Source organism: Python bivittatus, unplaced genomic scaffold, assembly GCF_059951505.1.
Source record: "Python bivittatus isolate LINGU-HERP-01145 unplaced genomic scaffold, Pbiv_v1 ctg000020_np1212, whole genome shotgun sequence".
NCBI classification, from domain to species: Eukaryota; Metazoa; Chordata; class Lepidosauria; order Squamata; family Pythonidae; genus Python; species Python bivittatus.
In genome coordinates this window covers 99,582,073-99,603,345 of record NW_028277030.1, presented here as the reverse complement: position 1 = coordinate 99,603,345, position 21,273 = coordinate 99,582,073, and the positions used below count along the sequence as shown (strand labels likewise).

The 21,273-nt window shown below is 38.7% G+C and overlaps 1 protein-coding gene across 20 annotated transcripts in view; it reads left to right on the top strand.

Moving 5' to 3' along the window:
* MDGA1 (MAM domain containing glycosylphosphatidylinositol anchor 1) overlaps nt 1–21,273 on the top strand; it is a 337,350-nt gene that overhangs the window by 270,545 nt on the left and 45,532 nt on the right. For 9 of the 20 annotated variants that reach the window (XR_015796952.1, XR_015796953.1, XR_003084348.2 and 6 more), the window contains one exon: nt 4,626–4,734. Coding sequence is in view for 14 of the 20 variants with exons in the window: in XM_088145366.1 (XP_088001492.1) it covers nt 4,626–4,734 (109 nt within the window). In the remaining 6 variants the exon portion in view is untranslated. Of the gene's footprint in view, nt 1–4,625; nt 4,735–6,585; nt 20,516–21,273 lie in introns of those variants that run through there. The other 11 variants (XR_015796959.1, XM_088145355.1, XM_088145317.1 and 8 more) reach the window with 10 other exon arrangements.

The following is a 21,273-nucleotide window of genomic DNA, read 5'->3' as shown; positions in this document are numbered from 1 at the left end:
AAGATTCTGAGATGGTGTGCTGAGTCTGTGGAGAATTTAACCACTATGCATTAATTTTCCTTGCTGTTTGTGAGCAGTGAGACAGTTGCCCACTGTGATTGTAAGAGAGTAATTTGTGAGTGCTATTTCCTATCTAGGTAGAATTTCAAATGTGTATTTTATTTGGAAGCATATGAAGAATGTGTAAATTGCACAAAAGTTTATGTTTAATATCAAGAACTGGATACGTTTATGATTGTTCTTTCATTATTTAGATGAAACCTCAGCCATAGTCTTTTAAAAACAGAGTTATGGTTGCAAATTGGCTTAAGGATAAAAGTTGCACAAAAACATATTTACTTAGCACTATTGGATAAATGAACTTTATGTTCAGATTTTGTGTGAACTGTTTTGATTTAATACTGGTACCCTGAAATCCAGATTCTGAACTCCCCCAGTATAGAGAAAAGCAGAAATTCTGCCATCTTTCACAATATCAACAGTGCTGCCTTTCAACAACAGAAAAAAACCCTTAGCAAACTACAGTTCCCAGGGATCTTTTTGAGAATCCATAAATATTGGACAAGTATAAAACTGATATACATTTGCAATATAAATAGAACTATGTTGGAAAATGAACAGGACCATACATATCCATTTATTATTCTGAGCTTCTTTTTGTGTGCTAAAATCCATAGGTGTTCATTCCCGGAGAGGTTTATTGTTAATTTTATGCCTGGCATCTTATTTTCTTTGGTGAATGATTCTTTACACTGCTTGTACCAGGCGAGGCTGTGAGCATTTTCTTTTTTTACTTAGCATTAAAGTGTACAGTATACTTTGGGGTGCCATAAAACAATGATCTAGTTACTTGTAAGTCTGCTGCTTATTGCTTGTAGCTCAACTGTTGCTGTGTGCTTAATGACAACCGGGATGGGCAACTAATTTGTTACCATTCAGTTGGTATGAGCTTGTTCCAGCTTGTTGACTCACAGCCTAGGGATGGTCTTCCTTTTGCAGAAGTGTCTCTAAATTCTGGATCATTTAGGTTGGACCACAAAGGGACATAAAAGGCAATACTGCAGTGTTTACAATACTGCCAGAGAGAGAGAGAGAGAGAGAGAGAGAGAGAGAGAGAGAGATTCATTTCCCATTAGAGGGTGTGTCATGAGGCTTATACAAGACAACATTTTCCTCCCTTCTATCTAGTTCATTTCTTCTTCATCAGGCCACAAGAAGTGAAGATGAACTGGAACATTTCCAGGCATTTAGTGACTAAAATGTAACACCAGGCTGTACTTAACCGATATATACAAGGGGAAGCAGTTTTGCTGCAGAGAATTATGGCTAAAGCTGTATACACGCTTACCTGGCCTTAAGTACCATTTAATTCAGTAAGACTTCCTTCTGAATAGTTACATATAGGATTGCACTGTAAAAACAACTGCTAATAACTGTAAGCTACGGGCTTTCTTCTACATGAGCATTCTTCTGCAGGATGAATATAGGGAGATACCATACTGCCTCAGAGAAATTCCAGACAACGAACTGAAAAATTCACCAAATAGTGAAAACAGGGAGAAAATACTATTATATCATATTATATCATATACAATATGGGGCCAGGATGTTGCCAGCCAGGTTCTGTGTAGCCAACTTAATAGCAATCAGTGTGTTAGCTGGGGGGGAAATATTGCATTTTCCCAAGAACAACATATTGATCTCAGAGAATGGAATATTCTTATAACAGAAATGCTACCTTGCAGAAAGACAAATAGAACAGGATGGAAAATTGGAAACAAATGTGCATTTATAGTATGTATACACACACACAGCCCTTTTTCTATGGAAAACAAAGCAGCTGGGCATGAAAAATCTGCCTTTTGCTTTCTACACATAAATATACACGCATGCTACCATTGCCACTAGAAATGCTGGAGGAATCTCTTTTCAACCTGAATTAATCTGCATCTCCTAGAGAAATGTGCAGATCAGAACTTAGTAGTCAGATGGATTTTTCATTTTCCTTAATATTATGCTGGAGTTTGTGGCTCAAAAAAAAAAAAAAGTCCAAATGTATTTAAACTGTGTATTTTGAGGATAAAGTGAACGTATCATGCGTGTTTTCTAACATGTCCAAAAGATACATATTGATATAGTTTTTAGTGCCAAGGTTTGTGTAGTTTTAGAAACTCAGCCTGCAGAATGAGCTAGGAATAGAATGGAACTACTGATTGACATTTGTAAATGCCCACCCCACCCCATTTGCCTTAGGTAAAATAAAAGAGAGCACAGTTGGTTAGGGGCAAATGGAATTTCACAGCCTGTATGCACAGATCTCCATCTGGACTTTATTCTGTAAATCTCCTATCACAATAGTCAGCAAACAGGAAGGGAGCAAGCTGAATATCTACTTCTGAGTACGTGAACAGTGCGAGGAGGCTTCGTGCAGAGCTTTATATCATCTGAAGACAGGTAATGGCAGGCTTGTAGTCTTCTCTTGCATAATGGGACATGAATGCAGAGGTTGGCTCTGCTCCTGAGGGAATGGGAGGTGAATGGGCCTCTGCCCTAGCTGCCTGTAAAGTGTTGTAACCATGGGAACAGCACGGGTGGCATGGGCTAATGAAGCTGTAACTGTCAAGCTCTGAGAATGAAGGAGCCCCCTGTGATTCCAAAGTCAGGAGTACAGAGGGAGAAGGATAGCTCTGGCCTTCACAGCAGCGAGTTAGAGAGATTTTAGCACCCAAGCTGATAATGCAGCTCGTTTTGTTCCTTAATCCGCTCTTGGGATGGCCTCCCTCATATCAAGGCAGGGACAAAAGGCAAAAGAGCAGTGACCCATTCAAATAAAAGAAGCCACCATTGCCCCAGGATTTCATCCTGTCCCCCAAACCTTAACGCCCCTTTACATTGTCCCTGAAAGATACACAGAGCTGGATTTCATCACAAAGTAGAGGTTCTCCTTCAAGGTGTAGGTATGTGATCTACTCTATATTACAGGAACAAAGCCAAAATGTATCTGCATGAATGAGGCAACCCAGCCCTGCAGGTTGGGTGTTACCATCTCCTTGCACATGACATACTTGCTGTGACTGCAGCCTGAACAAGCTGCCTGCTCAGATGCACAGTCCATGTTCCCATAGCTTCGGGCACACAGAATCCACTTCCATATGGAAGAGATGCCTTCTGTCATTACCCCATCCTCTTCTTCTCCTGGAGATAGAAAGAAGGGGCTGGTCTTTCTGAAAGAGAGACAGAAGTTGTTGCACCAACACTAGAAAGGAGTGGGGCTTAAAATCACTCACACAGTCTCTATTTAAGTTCAGATCATTGAAGCAGAAGAAACATCTGCTCCAAGAGTCTTCTAGGAATAGGCCAGGAACTGCATTATGTTTAATCTCTGTTTCTTTGTGTTGTGCTAATTATCTTATATTTCTCTGTGTGAGGTAGTGAACTCTGTGTGATTACATTTTTTATCCATTCTTCAGGCTGGGCACAAAGACATTAGTTTTCTTTATAATGTTCTTGTAGTTAGTAATATTCAATTGCAGCATCTCCCATCTTACAGGGAGAATGGGCTGTTTGTAGCAGACTAGCACCATCTTCCACTTTCTTTTGGAATGTTCCTGTTTAGTTGCCAACTGTATTTGAACAGCTCTATAATTTATCTTTATTGATGTTGACTGTTTGTGTTTTAATATATAAAGTTAAAAAGGAGGTTGCATCTTATTTTTAAATAAAGGTTCATTTATTTGTCTATCTCCCAAGGAGGGGAGGAAGGCCTCAATTGTATCTCTCCATGCTACACAGCCAGGAGATTGCCATATTGAAATTCTTTTGCATTTTCACCTTTTAATTGCCAGAAAATTGTGAGATGATTTCTAGGATGGATGTCAGAGGAAATACTCCTGGGCATAGGTCATGGCAGAGGGAACTACCAAGCTGCTGCTCCAGTGCGGAGGCAGGGCAGGGTATGAAGTTTGAGAGGGCTTCTTGGAGGATATTTAAAGCCTCCAGCCTTCAACCTTATCAGCTCAGCAGCCCCTTGCAGACAGTTCACTGATAAACTGAAACATTAAAAAAATATGAGCCCTTATACACAGCCCAAAAGTATAAGAGTTGTCAAAGAGCATTCTCAAAAAAATGTGGGAATTGTAGATGTGTGAAGGGGGGCGATGAGGAACTGAATTTTCTTTTCTCATTAAACTTTACCAAGATTCTTTAATTGTCCCAAAGTCAATTTTGAATTTTTCATAGTTTAACAATAACAACAAAAACAGTATTGCAGAGCAATCCTAATATAAAATAGATTATTCCATATTTGAAGCAGAAATTCACAACTGTCTCTTTTTTTGTTTGTTTGTTTGTTTGTTTGAAGCTAGTCTAAATTTCTATCTCATCTGGGAGCATGGGAGACAGTTGTCATGCCCCAGCATGCCCCATTTGGGGACATTTGAAGGTTGAAACTTCCAGAAAACATCAGCCTTGATGGCAAGTAGACAATGGGTTGAGTGAAGACTAGTGGCCTCTGGGACTGATGTCCTTAGTGTCACAGGAATGTAACCTAACATTCTTTTTGTTGAATTGAACTTTTTTTTTTAGATGCTTGAAAACCTTTCCAAATCTGATTTTTTTTTCCATAGATCATCTTTGAAGGTGTCCGTGGGACAGGTTCTGAGGGAGATATTGCCATTGATGATGTTACTCTTAAAAAAGGTGATTGTCCAAGAAAGCCAATTGTCCCAAATAAAGGTGAGTAATTATCCTTGGTGAATTGTATGCAACATTGCATCACAAATCTACAAAAAAGATGGGGAATGCTCTGTGTGTTGACTAACATGCATGCTTATGTGTATCTATCCATAATAAGCATGTACTTGTGCATCTCTATAGAGAAAGAGAACAAAATAATAATAATTATTAATTACTGACTGCAGTATATCCAGCTCATTTAAATTATTGTAATCTTCCAAGTTAATGTCAATGCCAGACATAGTTCTTAATCACCTTGCCACAGAAAATAATGAAAAGTTTATTTTTCTTCAGACTCTTTGATAAATTGGTTACCAAACAAATTGTATGTTAGAATCTACATACCCAGAAAAATAGTCATTATAGTAATAACCATAGCATACAAAACAAGACATCCTTGTTCAGTAATAATAATCATAACAACAACCATGATGATGGATGGATGATGGATCTGTTGATTCTTATTATGCAGTGTGAGACAGAGAGATGTTTTCCAAAATTATGGATATTTTTCCCTGGGCATATTTGTCTTAAATTTTCCCCACCTATTGCACACCAATGGCAACAGCATCAATGTCAAAGAGGAGACTATTTTTTTCACTGTTTGAGAATTATTCTTGGTAAATATATTAATCCTAAAATCCTAAATTTTAAGCAGAACTTGATTAGATTCTTCTGTTAAGCTCTGCTTAAAGGATAAAAAGAAACTATAGGCCATCAACAATATTTTGTGTGTAGGATGTCCAGAATTAATCCTTGGTATTCTAGTTTAATAAAACAAACAAGCAAAGAAAACAAAACAAAACAAAAATAGGATCAGGTAGCAGATGATAGGAAAGTCCTTTTTCTGCATTAGATCCTAGAAAGTCTCCATCAACTGAAATAGACAGTGTTGAGCGATTGAACAAATCACAGAATCATTGATTTGGAAGGGACCATCAAATCCAACCTCTGCTCAGTGCAGGAATTTCAAATTAAACCATTCCAGAAAGATGGCTGTCTAGCTTCTGTTTGAACACATCCAAAAAAGGGGAGCTTACTCCCATTCTGAATAATTCCTTCCACTGTCAAACTGAACTAAATGTTAAGAATTCTTTTTCTAATGTTTTACTGGAATCTGTCTTCGTGTCGGGTCACCCTTTATTTTCCGTACTGCACCTGGAATGAGAGAGATCAGATCCTGATGTTTTTCTACGTGACATCTTTTCAGGCATTTGAAGAGTGCAATCACATCCCCTCTCAAATATCTTTTCTCAAGGCCAAACATACCTTCCATCTTTCTTTATAGGGTTTAGTTTCTAGTCCTCTGATCATCTTTGTTACCCTCCACTGATCCACTGTCTCTGAATCCTTCTTAAAGTGTGGTTATACAGGTGTTATATGACCAAAGCAGAATAGAGTAGAATTATTAATCTGGCTCAGCATGAGGAAGCTTCCTACATTAGTTCATTGAACATTGTCCTTGGACACTTTTTTTACATCTGCTCTATTCTTCAAAGTCTGGGTTTGTCTTTATACAAAAACTGAAGGAAAGACAAAATCTCAAAATCGCTGTTTTATTTTGCAAGCCTAATAAGGCAAGAAATTGGTTTTGGTTGTGCAGGTACAGTAGCCTCTAAAAACAAGTTAGTTTCTGAAACATTCAGCTTGCACAGTAGAACTAGCTGTTTAAGATTCTAATTGTACTTTTGTTCTCATGCTATTTCAGTTTTCAGTGCATCCAATTCTTTTGTTTGGGTTGGTATATTCTTGGAATTCCTTTCCTTCTTAGATCATTTCATTCCACAGTAATTTGTTTTGCAAACCACTGATAATTTTCATGACATAACTTTTCTCTTTCTTTCCCTACAGCAGTTGCCCTTCCAGGAAATTCTGCTGTCCCCCGACACACTTCTTCTCTCTGTGAGCCGCTACTTTTCTTTCTTTATGTGCTGCTCAGATGATAGCAAGTGAATGCTCCTGTTGTCTGAGACATTCCTCCTCCTTTCCTACTTGGTCACCCTCTGCTTCTCTTTCTCCCCCTCCTCACTGACACACCAAAGTGTCCATATGTTACCAAAGACTAACATGCATGACCACGCAAAGGGGATCCAGCTAAGAACCTGAAGGATTCCTGGAGGAAGTCATACTGTCTAAAAACAAGATACATATAAATAAAGAAGAGACAAAAAAAAAACAAAGAAAAGGAAGAGGGAGGAAGCAATGGAAAGAAGAAATGGAAACAAAGAATGAAAGGCAATGCTGAGGATGAGAATGATATTTAAAAGGATCAATGGAAGGGGGAAAGGCATGTTTCTTTAAGAACAGTGGACAAGACTTCCTCAGGGAAGTAGGAACTTTTGTTTAAAACAAAAACAAAATATATTAAAGCACAAATTTCTACCAGAACTGTTACCTTCTTGGCTGCAGAACCACAGTTTAGAAGATATTCTAGCGTACACAGTGCTATCCTTTGGAATCTCTGTGTTAAGACTTCTCCCTTACCGGTTTTGCCTACAACCTGTCTACTGCAGCGCCACCTCATACTTCTCCCACTCGCCTCTGATGACCACAGAACCTTGTCCTCACTTGCATGTACTTCTGAGTCTTCATATCCATTTTTAAGACGCTCATGTATTTCCTTGTCCATCTACAATTTGCCTTGGCCCATCCGCCCCCAACTTCAGCTCAGCAAAGCAAAGAAACAAACCTTTTGTGGATTATGGAGATGAATGGAGAAATCTAGGGCAAACATAAGCTGCAGGATCAGCTGTTGGCATCCCTCACCTACCCACTTCTTTTCTCCTTTTTCAGGCTGCTCACTTCTCTCCTTTAGTAACTATTTTTTTCTACCATCCCAGAGACAGATTGTCAATACAGCACAGAGACTAAAAGAAAAGGCTCCTTGTTTGAGGACCAAAGTAAAGAAGCTGAGTAGTGACATTGCAGTCAGTTAGTATCAAAGCAAGAGCTTCAGAAGCCTTAAGGCAAGGATTTCCTCCACCTTTTGTTGTTGTTGTCGTTGCTGCTGCTGCTGCTGCTGCTAATTTATCTATTTCCCATTTCCTTTTTGTAGTTCAGCCCTTACAGCCCCACTTTTTTTTAACTACAAGGGGAATCATACAGATGCACCCTTATGACATCTGAAATTGCAATATTCCTTGTCAGTTGTGGTACTTATCCTTGGCATATTATTAATCAAGGATGCTGATACCATGGTGCTTGATTTGCTACTGAAGGATTGACTAGCTGTATTGCAGCTGCACAATGAGGCGATAGACAAATGGAAGCAGAAAATAAAACTGGCTCTACATAAAGGAGCTGGGATAGGCAGACTGTTTTAGTTTTGAAAAAGAAAATACAGCTGGTCCTTGTTTAGCTACCACAATTGGGACTGGTAATTTGGTTGTGAAGTGAAGTGGTCACTAAGTGAAACCATGACTGTGCTTTCAATCTTACTTCAGCTTTCCTTTGCTTTACAGACATGCGAAGGCCGTAAATGCGAGGATTGATTACAAAGTTACTTTTTCATCACTGTCATAACTGCAAACAGTTGCTGTATGAGGCAGTTGGTAAACAAGGACTACCTGCACTTAGATTTCAGTCAATGCAGAAAGAGAGAGGGAAAAAACACTGTTTTCAGGGACACCACATTACCACTGTGAGAGGAATGTTTTCTCAGGAAAGCACACTTGCACTTGGCAGTCCTGAGCCTGCAAGATCATTGAGGCCAGCTCTCAATTATACAAGGAAGAACTGGTCTACCTAGTAGGCAGAAGTTATTACAGCAATGACATGCTCTGCATAAACCTTACTTGGTCCCTAAGATTTTAAGCAGCATATATTTTTCCTCCATCCACAGTCTTCCGCACCAACTTGCTACCAGATATGCTGGACTACAGCTCTCAGAATTTTCAGCTGGCTGAGAATTCTAGCATTTGCAGTCCAACTTGTTTTGAGAGCATTAGGCTGGGGAAAGCTGATCTAGCAGTTCAAATACTCGCTAAGTGCTGCTTCCAGCTGCTTCAAAATTCCTATCAATAAAAACAATATAGCTTTTTGTTTGGACATAAAGACCATATACCTATAGGTAGATTAAATTTCTGGTTGCCTGAGCATATTGTTAGCCCTATAGTGGACTGGAGGAAGGTAGAAGAGAGCAAGCAGTGCATTGGGAGAGTGTGTGGTGATGTTTCTGTGGGTCTGTCTGTGTTCTCTGGGTTTACAAACATGCTAACAGGATGAAGGATAGCTAATGCTAACCCAGATTCTGATTTGTATAAAGTTCTCATATTAATTTTGATCTGATTACATAGTTTCTTCCTCGCAGAAGGCAAGATGAGTTTATCATTCCCACCAGTCCAGAGATATAAAGTTTTAGATTATTCATTGTGAAAAGCTATCCATGATACATATCTCTCACTAAAAGAAAAATAGTAGAGAATGGATAGCAAAAGTGGTCTCCCTTAATAATAATCTCCAAAATCCTTTCCATGATTGATATTGATAGTTCCCTCTAAAAGATGGAAATGGCCTCAGCCTTCCTTCTGTTTTCAGCATGCTGAAGCCATTGAGGTCAAGTCCTGGGAATGTTCTCCTTATCAAACTGAAACATTAACTTCTGCCAACCGTCAGCAGAATCTAAAGGCAGAGTTAGGTAACTGGGAGGCACAGCGTGGCCACTGGGAAACTCATCACAAGTAACATGGGACAGAGATCTCTCCAGCCTCCAACTTCACAAATTAGCCTAGCCCACCAATTCCACCATCTCCCCAGGTTTCCATAGTTCCTCAGGTTTCTGAACCCAGGCTTAGACCAGTAGGTCCTTTTTTAATGGAAAAGTTCCACTGAGCCTGTGATCTGACAAAGATGGGTCATCTATATAATGGGGTATTGTCAGTATCTGAGCATTAAGCGTGCTACAAAAGTCATTCCATCTGGGCTCAAAAAGAGAATGAGCTTCCAAAAGGGAAGATGCAACATAACTCTTGGTGCTGGCACTTATTCTGGGCCACCTGTGTATTCTCAGCAAGCAGCTTGGGACTGCAACCCTCTATTCATTTTCCTGGGAGTAAGTCTCCAGGTTTACTCCCAGGAATGCAGCTATAGAGGGTTGCACGATGAAAGGCCATATTGTCTTTTAGTCTAAGCAAGCTAAAAATAATACTGAGATGTGAGTTACTTTGTGAATTTAGAGAAGTTTATTGCAAAAGGGGACAGCTGGTGTTTGGAAGATTAGGAGTGAGAAATTGGGGAGGGGAAAAAAGAACAAAATGCAGATCCTGAGCTGCTGGCTTCCTTCTATCTGTCCTATTTCTGCAGCAGCTTCCTGATTTAAGTGTCCATCTGTGTGAGAATTGTAACGGACTAATGAAGTGCCTATTTTTGCAAAGGAGATATACTAAGTTCTCTTGGAGGGCATGAGCTAGCACTGGCTCAGGTATCTATCAATGAAATATCAGCCTTTTAATCATCAAGAAGTCTCAGGGAGCCTCATTTCCCAATATCCTTCTTGTTTTTGTTGCTCTTTTCTTTCTGTGGTATGGAAGGAGCAGGTTTTCTTAGTGAGGGCTGCTGTTTCTGGGGCCTTGACTTGTCTGAAGCATGAAGGTTAAAATGGAAGATTTCAGGTCATTGTCCAGATTGCCAAGACAAGGCATGGCATGAACTAGCATAACAGTGAAGCTGCCTCGCTTCTGCAGGAGAATGCCAGTTGGGCATAAAACCCAACATTAGGATCAGAACAGCTCATTTTGAATTGTGCTGGCTAATTCAGCCCAGAAAACTTTTCAGCATTTCAAGGGAGTGAGATGAAAATATTCTCTAAAAACGGAGATTTTTTGTTGTTGTTCTTGTCTTTGCTAGTGTTTTTGCGGCAAGGTGGGGGAAACCTTTCACAGCTGCTTCAAGTAGCAGCTAACAGTCTGACACATTCCTTTTCTAATTAGGAACCTGGCTGTAAAAATCCAGGAGACCTTGAGATGGTAGAAAAGATATGCAGAAAATACGAACATTCTGCTGCAGAAATCCAGACAGCCACTGGACAGCAACTAAGTGTTGAAATTTTTTGGATATCTTTCCAGTCCTCTCAGGGTCTCCTGGATTTTTGCAGCCCTAACTTAGGACAGAATGTCGCATGAGAACAGGGCTTTGCCACAGCATAGAGTTCTTCCCCAAAGGTTTGGGGAGGAGGGAAAGATGGTGGTCTCATTGATCAAAATACCATGAATATCGCCATTTTAAAAGTAATCCCATCAAAAATGCTAATTCTGCTTTACCCTGAAAGCTAGTGACACCTTTCTCCAGGTTTCCAGAGGAATAACTGATCCCTAGAAAGCATGGGAGGTACCAGCTCAGATCTATTTGAATATTTCAGTGCAGACCTCAAATAAATTGACAAATCATTAGGAATCAAATTATTTGTAAATAATTAATCATTTATTATTTATAGCTTAATGGTTGTCAGATATTCTGTTATTTTGTGTCTGTGCGTATGGATTAAATATATATACACATATATACATACATACACACACATACATACACACTGATCTATTGAAGTCGTACAAATTGTCTAGATGTATAACTGATACATATCTAGGCAATATGTAGATATCTTAAAGCCATCTTAAAGAAAGTCTGCAGTTGAATGTAGTATTATTTAATGACCCTTCACTATTGTGATATAGTTATTCCACAAGACAGTCTTTCCTTCCTCAAAGTAAGATGCATCACTGCTTTTCAGCAATGAGTGAAGAAAATGATTGTAAATAGCATCCATCTATCACAAAAGTATCATAGAAACCTGCAGTGCTGTTATTTTCACTGAGACATATGTTGGAGGAGACAAGAGTATAACCCAATTAAATACAGAGTCTTTATATGTGATATAGGCAAGGTATACATAATTGCATTATGACTGCATTTACACAACATGCTAAATTAATCCATTTTATGGGTTTGTACAACAATTCAGTCAAAGGGTCCAAGTTTACATGCCATGTTATGACATGAATTCACACCCCACTTGGCATGTTGCTTGCCTGACCCGATTAAATGTGTTGTGTGAACACAATCTATAGATATGGTAATAACCCACAACACATGCTTTAAAAAAGTCAATTCATGAAAGATTGGCCCATTTATTCCCTTTAATGCAGATACTGTACTTAAATCTATCCAGGTGTTGAGGGTATAGAAGATGTCACTATACCCATTCCTTCCTTGTGAGCATGTCAAGGACATGTTGATGGCCAATTGAAGGGAGGTGGAACATAAGGACCTATGGGCAGAAAAAATATGTTTATTTAGTTTTTCAGCATTTATTACTTGATCCATTAAATTGTTCAGGTTAGGGACTGTATTCCAAGCAGAGGAATCCTGGACTCCCTTATACAGATGGATTAGTCATGCAAAACTAATCAAAAGAACAAATGTGATCTGTCTAAATACTGCTTGTGAGCTGCCCAGGCTTATGCTATGTAAGATGGGCAGCTATGCAGATCTTTTAAATAAATAAATATATACTGGAAAAGTCACAAGAAATCCTGGCAAAATGTCTGAAGGTAAGACTGAATCAAACACAGAGCAAAATGTAGATTATTATCATTGTAATCCTGTACATCTCTACTCAGAAATAAGTCCTTTTAAATTCAATTGGTTTTATTCTAGGACAGTGGTGTAGGATTGCAGTTTAAAAATATGATGCTTATAGTGCATAAATAACAGGGAAGGGGAATATCTTAAAATGTACAGTTGTCATTATTCCTGAGATGGTCCAAGTGAGAAGACTACTTTCCGGTCTTATGCCATGTGCTATATAACACTGTAATTTAACAGAGACCTCTAAGTGTACACGGTGCAATCTGATCATGCTGTAAAGGAACTGGAGTGACAATGCACCTTACACAAGCAAAAAGAGTCTTGATCCAAGACTGAAATTACTACACTGGTATTGATTAATGTCTGAGCAGTAGTATGTCTACCCCAGCCTTTCCCAGCCTGGTTCCTTTGGCCATTATGTCAGTAAATTTTGGGAATTGTAGTCCTAATACATCTGGAGCATAATAGGTTAGAGAAGGCTGGCCTTTGTAAGAGAATTTTTAAAAGCTAGCCCACCATTGCTCAAGCTTCCCAATGGAATATTTAACCTATTGAGATGATGATGATGATGATGATGATGATGATGATGATGATGATGATGATGATGACGACCCCAAAAGAAAGAAAATATTAAAATATTCTCATGGAATTGGCTTTTGCTTCTGCCAACATCCTCTTCTCTGCTAAGCTCTGGTTTTAAGCAGCTGGATTCTTCTAATCTTTGCAACCCTCTGCACAGACTGCTTCTCAGCTCCCACATGCACAGCACAGGCTTCAGCCAAGGACAGGACTCACATTCTCCGTGCAGGAGCTGCCAATCTTTGAAGTGCTGTCTTCATTTCCTGTGTTTTTCATTTGCCCTGATTGACCTTGGATGATGCTTAATAAATGAGCAAGACATTTACTGAGAAAGATCTCCCATAGTGCCTTGGAAAATTGCATTTTAACGAGGACCAATTTACACTCCATAGTAATAAACTGCAGTCTAGAGACAGTGGTTATCACTGGACTGTCAACATTAGGCTGTTTGGCATCCTTAGAGGAAGGCAAAAGTGTTTGAGTTGTCCTCAGTTTTACCTTAAGGAGAGAACGGCATCAAATCAGGAGTGAACTTCCAGATGACCACAGCTGGGTCATGGGAGGATATGTAAGTGGATAGTATTTCTCTTGATTCACTGTAATCTGGGCCACACTAACAGCAAAATGAAATGGAAATTAAGCAGTAAAGCCCTGCTAGGATAGGGACTGACAGAGGAGGATCCTTGATCTCAGTCTCTTTTGAATGTCTTACAAGAGAAGAATGGCTTTCCTCTGGGCCGGAAGGCAGAAGAGCAATCAAATAAACAGTAAGGCAAGAGAAGATTCCAAACATTTGCTAGATGATTTGATGGGCCTATTGAAAAGAGATTATTACTAGACGCCCAGCTACAAGGCAGTTTCGTTTTAGTCAACCATTATCTCTTTGCTTCTTTGCTGGGTGATACTGTAGCCAGTGCCAGTCCACTGACTGGGGGCAAGAGTTAACAGTGTCATGCTGCACTGTTCAGATGCCATATTCAACTGAAGCCAGTTGTTTCACCCTGTTGTTTGGAAGCTCTGACTGCAGCTTATTTATACCTATATCCATTACACTGCTAAGTATGCAAGTCTGTAGAACTTTCAGACAAAAGCATCCTAGTTTAATTTTTTACATAGTCAATATGTTGCTCTCCCCAGGATCCATATTAAAAAAAGAAATGCAAAAAATATGTGGTAGAACCTCGTTGGCCTCTTCCAATCTCTGTTGGTGGCATATGTTAGTTCAATCATTCACTTTCCTATTTATTAGAAAACCTCTTTCTACCTTTCAGCCAGCCACATACTGTTGTTTTATAAGCAGAGTTCTGCTCCTCAGTCCTGTATTATATGCCAATAAATTAAATTGTACCATAAACACAAATATGCATGCATTCATACAGTTTAGAAAAAGTGTCTTAAGTATTGTCTTGTTGAGTACCCTTTTATTATGCAGAGCATTGGAAGGAATGACCTTTGAATCTTAATGCCATTCACTAAAACAATAATGCAAGGGAAATGAATGTTTTTTAAGAGACTCATCATTTGTGAGTTTAGTCACTGACATTAGGCAAAGTGAGGTGACTTGCTTTAGCAGTAGAGTTGGGAGTAATGTTGCCCATTCTTTATCCTATGTTTTTCAAATGTGCTGGAAAATTGGCCACTGATTCCCTTGGAATCAGAATCACTCTAGAATTTCTATACGTCAAGGAAATCATGCAGGGTCTATTCCTCACAAGCAAAAAGACCCAGTAAAACTTCAGAATAATGACATAGGCAATTTCACTTTTCCCAGGAAATGGTACTCCCTATTCACTCTGTTCACTTACTTTAGCTTGTCACACAACTTTTAATAATACAGTTGAAAGTCCTGTAGTTATAACTAAAAGCTGAAATCCACTTGCCTTGGTTCAGAATTTGCTCAGTGTCTACCAAAAGAATCCCCACTGTTTCTGAAACATGTTCTTCTTGCTCATACAATTGGTTCATAGATATGGATGGTGCTACATGTGCATGCTTACATTTACTGAAAACTTTAGTTGGATTGGGTATTACTGAAGTTGTAGCAAAGGCAGATGCCCTCCCATACAAGTAGGCAATCCCATAGGATTTAATGGGAACTTTCTCAAAAATAAATAAGAAGTTAATGTTAAATAACTTTTTATGCACATGTCTACAGAATAGCTGGTTTCAAGTACCTGGTCTGTTGAATGTTGATCAGGAGAGCAGAGACTCTCACTTACTATCCTAAGCTGGAGAAGAATATCTGACAGACATGACCCTCCATTCATTAATATAGCCAAGAGTCAGGAGCTAGACAATTACATATATTGAGCCAAGCAATTATGAATGTTAGGGCCACCATTAGTTAACAACAGGAGGATTCAGAGCTTACATTCTGAGCAAAAATGCTCTCCCTTTAATTTAACTTTCTTCTACAGTGTTGATTTGATGAACGAAGTAGGCAACAAAGAGGTTGAGAAAAGAGAACCCGTGTATGTTTCTGGAAGCAAAACTGTCGTACAACTTTATTCTGTCTTTTTCAGACTCCAAAGGCAAAGCAGTAATTGACTGATGGCTAAGTTCAGCCACTGTAAAGGTATGTGGAGTTCTAGTGGGACTTGGTAGATTCATTGAAATCAACTGCAGGAGTTTTGTCACCTTTTCCTTAGATAGCCATCAGTATTCCTAGATAGCACTGAAATCTTTGCTTGAGCAACCTCAGTTAGGGTGCATAATGTTTAGCTTAATCACAAGCTGCCCTAGTTGCCTACCAACAAAGTGTTGACTAATAGTGAAAGACTTATATCAGTCAAATATGATTTTGCCTAAGATGTTGAGACTTAGACTGCACTGTATTACTTTAAAAGTTCAAGTCTCCTTCAAGAGGAGCTCAACTCATGAACACATCCATGTAGTTTTCTTACAACAGTACAGAAGTGGATTCCCATTTCTTTATCTCAGATACTTTTTCAATGTTCCACTCTAGCCTATAGCCCTGGGATCTTCTGGATGTCCTCCACCCAGATACTAAACAAATTCAACCTCTTAGGTTCTCCAGATCAGCCAAAGTCAAGTAGATGATGCCAACTAGCTGGGCAATCTACTATTAATCTATCAAATATTAGCCAAAACTGTGGGGAATGTTTTCCTTTGGTAAGCCCATCCTGAGGGAACAAAAACAGGTGAAGAGTGTTGGCTATTGACAGCGCCAGGAACCCTTGCATAAGCTAAATTTTGTGCACATTGGACTGTGTGCCACACACATGTCAACATGATGGCTCTCATTCTTGTGCCCACTCCATTATATCAGATTTACATAAGTCAGGACTTACATTACTCAGGTATTACCTGTAGTATAAATGACTTCCCTAGCTACATGGGGATTGAGCAGCAGGGATCATGTAGCTCTAATTCATCTTGGTGGAAGTCATTTTCTCCAATGCCCAAATGTCAAATTATGCAGTAAATTTCACTGAGTTATGTAGCTAAGTGCTTAACAAAATTCCCAATTTTTCACTTCAACTTTTGAATTTGCAGTTGTTTGGAGTACATATTTTTGTGCATTTATGTGTGGGATCAGACTGCTGTTAGAGAAAGGCTGTGTAGTACATTCTACCTTTCTGACTGCAGTTATTTTACAAGCATGTACTTTCATTGTAGCTTTAAGCCATTTGATCCAACCTCATCAGTTTTGAAACTCTACTCAAATCTCCTATGCTCTTAGTAGCCAACATATTCCTGAAATATACAACTGTCATATTTTGAAACATTCTTCCTGTCAGAAATAAAAGTACTTTTAATCTTTTCTAATGATTTACTTACTAGTTCCACATTTAAAATCTGCTTTTAAAAAATTATAATGAGGACCACGATTCATTTTCAAGATACAGAATACATGCTTTTGATGCAGTTTGCCACACCTTGATGGTCTCCAGACATGTTGGGAGTTACAATTCTATCCCTCTGGAGGGTATCAGGTTGAGAAGAGTACCGTTCAGTATCCAAAGACCAAATTTTTGCTATTCCTGTCATCGAGAGTTGGCAGCCAAATGTACATGCTGATATATTTCAAGTCATCCAAACATTTACTAGTAAATTCCACTCTAGCCAGCACTGGACTAAATAGAAAAATGTTTTTATTTAGTATAAGCCAGGTTGCCTTATGTTCATTTTGTATAAGTCCTGTGTGTTTGAAATTGTCCTCAAAATCATGACATGGATGTTTCACCTTTCTGAACCAAGTCTCTGCTTTTTTAGTTCATGATTTGTCTCACTTGGGCTAACCTGCCGAGATTTCTCAAATCATATTTAAGTCCTGCATTTTAACCTGTGTGCAAATGTTGTTTGTGGAGCTAGTTACACAGAAAAGACATTTAGCAATTTTGGGGAGAGCCAATCAGTTGAACATACTATAAATTAGATAGTCCATGTGATATTGGGTATGATGTATGTTTCCTTAAGCTCCATGTTTTAAAAAACATGTTTTTAAAGATTTAATATGGCTCTTCATAACTGAGGCAATGGAGGGGACATGTAAATAAAAGGCTCCATTGCCCCCTGCTGGCTGGATCCAGAACTGGTAAAACTGATGTAGCCTAGGAGTTCATTTCACAGTTAAACTACACATTACATCTAACCATATGTAAGAAAAATGTTATGGTTTATTTCTTTACTGAAAAGAAACTTCACAAGGATTTTTTTTTTTTTTTAGAGAAATCACTATTTTAGAAATTCAGAAAGTGGAGGTCCTAACAGTCAAATGGTGCCCAGCTGAGGGTAGCTTGTCTAAAACCATTTGAGAAAGAGCTACAGTGGAAAATTAACTAGCCAACAAACTTTGACCATATTGCTTGCTTTGTTAGCTCAGAAACAGTCCCCCTTTAATTCCATTTAATGAAGAAATAAATGGGCTTTTGATGTGTTCTTGCAGGTAATTTGCATCTACTCTAGATGGTGGGTGATATTTTAAATGATGAGGCAAAACTGTCTTTATAGTTGAGGAGGCTCTAAATAACTGCGGGGCCTCCTCATCAGTGGGAGACCTCCAGCAGACTGATCAGGTAAAAGATGCAGGGAACAGTGGTAACGTGATCAGTTTTGGAGAACAGGCCTTTGGGTGGGTGGGTGTACACACCCAAATTATTTAACCCCCATCCCCATCCTTAATTCCCTTATTTTCTCTTTCCAAGCAAAAAGTAATCAGTTGTTCCTTATGAAACAAAAGTTCCAAGTACTGTACTCGATTTGTTTCAAATCTGACAACTTATTTGTGAGATATGTTGTCTGATTGGTCAGGAAGGGAATCCTATTTGTGACTGCTTGGGAGGGAACCTCTATAAAAAGGCCAATAGTTTAATATTAATATTATATGCATATTGAATTATAGAACAGCTTCCACTAAATGCCCTGAGCTGAAAATATACTGGGGGCATTGTGCTAAATTAAGATGAGAATCGGTAACCAGTCTGCATGCATATTTCAAGAAGCACTTGAAATTCATTTTTGCCATTCTTTTAACAATCACATTCTCAAACTAGCTGTAAATTTTGAATCCTGTGGTATATACAGTCTGTCTAGGTACTATATAAGATGTATAAGATGGGAGCTCAGTTTTGAAGTAGGAAAAAAACACTAATACATGAGAATTAGATCTCTGATAAGATAGGGAAAGTTGAAACATATATGACCTGTTATGTAATTTATAAAATTAAGATATAACTTTCTAAAGTCCATAGCTGGAATTGGAAAGCCAAACGCATGTGAAATTGAATGTTTATGTACTGATAAAGAAATGTCAGTACCTACACTAGTTTGATTAGCAAAAATGACCTAGTGCACCTTGTGTCTTCTGTTCTCTATCAGTCACCACCCCAGTTGCAATCTTTAAAAAAAAAAAAACTGATACTTATATCATTACATTTCCAAACTTCTCTGGCCAAAACAGTTTAGGGTGGAACAACATAAACATCTGATATTTAACCTTTCAAGAGGCAAGCAGGATATAACTGATATCGTATGTGGCTTTCCCTTTTCCCCAAAGTTAATTGTCTGGAGCAGAGCAGAGAATGAAAAAAGTAAGCCATCCTGTTCCAATGCATCACTTCCATAGTCTTCAAATCTTCTTAATATAGCTCAAAATTTTTTAAAAATTAACACTGGGGAGGGATAATAATAGAGTCATTGTTCTGCAACATGCTGTGTATAGATTTTTACCTTGCTACAAGCTGTTTCTGGTTGAGATAAGTATTCCACATGCGAAAATGTTAATAACATGTAAAAATCCCTTCTTTGAGAGAAATTTGTGTTACTAAATTGCACAAGATTAAAATGGTATCATTAAGAAACTGTTGCACAGTTAAGAATAGGATAATGGAACCTGCCTTCAGCCCAGATTTCATATGCTTGTACTTGCAGTTCATAGCTATTATTTCCTGATGTAAGGTGCCAGAGGAGCAGGTGGTTACTAGAGTGTGAAAAGGGAATTGTTATGCTTTCTGGTCTTCAAAGAGAAATAATTAAGATCGCGTCATTAGCAAGTTACTGGAGCCGGTCAGCCATTTTGGTTCAGGGGGCTGAAAGCCAGAGCCCATGAGTTGCTACAAAAAGACTCTGGGTCAACAGACAGAGCAAGATGGTCCTTTGGTGTCTGATGTTCTTCTCATCAAGACCATGAGAAGAAAATGGACAGTTCTGGCTTCATTCTCTGACTCTGGTTTCATCTTCATTTCATGCACCTTCTTTGCTTCTCATGAAGCTTATCGTCGTCGTCATCATCATCATCATCATCATCATCATCATGCAGAGGTAGAAAGTATCTAATAATGAAAATAATAAAAGCACAGAATATGAAGGGACTAAAAGAATGTTTGAAACAGGGTGAGATGTTTTATAAGCTTCCCCATCAAGCATACTCTGACCATTACTGTGTTCCCTGAAAAATATCAACATGGACTATTTTATTCCAATAAAGCTGCAGTATTTGAAAAATGCAAGTGCATGTGTGTTTCCATCAGTTCTCTCAGCAAGTTAAAATTTAATATAGCAAACTACAAAACCAGTTATGAGGTGCAAGATGACAAAGGAGACCTAAATGTACTGCAAAAGAGTGATGCAACCTTTAAGGGAGCCACCAGAAACTCATATCGGTTGTTCCTCTTCTTCTCCCACCCCCCAAATACACATGCAGTGTATCTATCTATCTATCACTGTGTCACAAGAGTTGGTAAGATCTTCTTTCCTTTATACTGGTTTTCCCTATGAGGGCCCAGACAAAAGCCTGAAAGCAACTCCCGTGACTGATAACTAGTTCAGGAACTCACCTGGATGCCCCATTCCACTGTTCTTTGCTTTCACCTCTCCAGGTATGTATCACCTTCTTCTGGAATTCAGGCAGAAAGAAAGAGCAAAACTAGCTCCCATGTGTACAGGCTGAAAAAAACAGTTATCCAATGATTGTGTCAGCTCTTGATGAACAATTTCTGTAAAGTACAATAACCCATATTCAGATAGTAATCAGGTTGTTGTATCAAGTTACAATAAACATACTGATTTTTTTATACCATAGTGTTGTTACTGTAATTTGGCCACCCCCATCCTGATGCTTTCAAAAATTGCTCAGAGTCTACTGGAGTGGGCGGCTATAACAAATTTAAATAAATACTACCTCAGCTAGCACATTGCCTGGAGATTATGGGAACAACATATCTGGAGGGCGCATGGTAGGGGAAAGCTGCTCTGATTTATTCATTTCTTTGTAATAAACACTCTGATCTCTTATCCATATTTCCACCTACCAGACAGCTTGCTTATTTTTGGCCTTCCTACTAGAAAATATATTTAAAGAAGCAAGAGGTAATAGCAAAAATAAAACATTTTCCCAAGTTGTCATATTTCAATAATCCTAAAATACAATGAAAAACATCCTAAATAATGATAGCAAGCTCATTTTCCTGAGGATGGATGGAGTCTTGTTATAAAGTTTGGCAGGCTTAGGGAAAATCCAGAGCTTGCTGAACTTGTGAATGAAGACAGGACATGTTCAATGGACCACACAATATTGACAGGGTAAGAGCCAGTGCAAGGATTGGGGAATGCTGGATGACAGCATGGCCGACTGGAGTGCTGAATAGGGGCACAGTGCACTGCAACATTTTGTTTGAGTCCCCGTTTGCAACTGAATTTTTTAAAAAGAGCAGTAAATAGACCTTTATTAAAAAGTTTCTTCAAATGACAAGTGGAAAGGGGTCAGACCAAACCATCCACCAAAGGCAAGCAGAGTTTGGACCAAGAAAATGGACAGGAGAAGTAGACAGTTTTAAGGGCTGGGTAGTTTCATATGGATGGAAACAATTGTCAAATTTCAGCAATGGTTTGCAGAAATGGCAGGGCTATACAATGCAG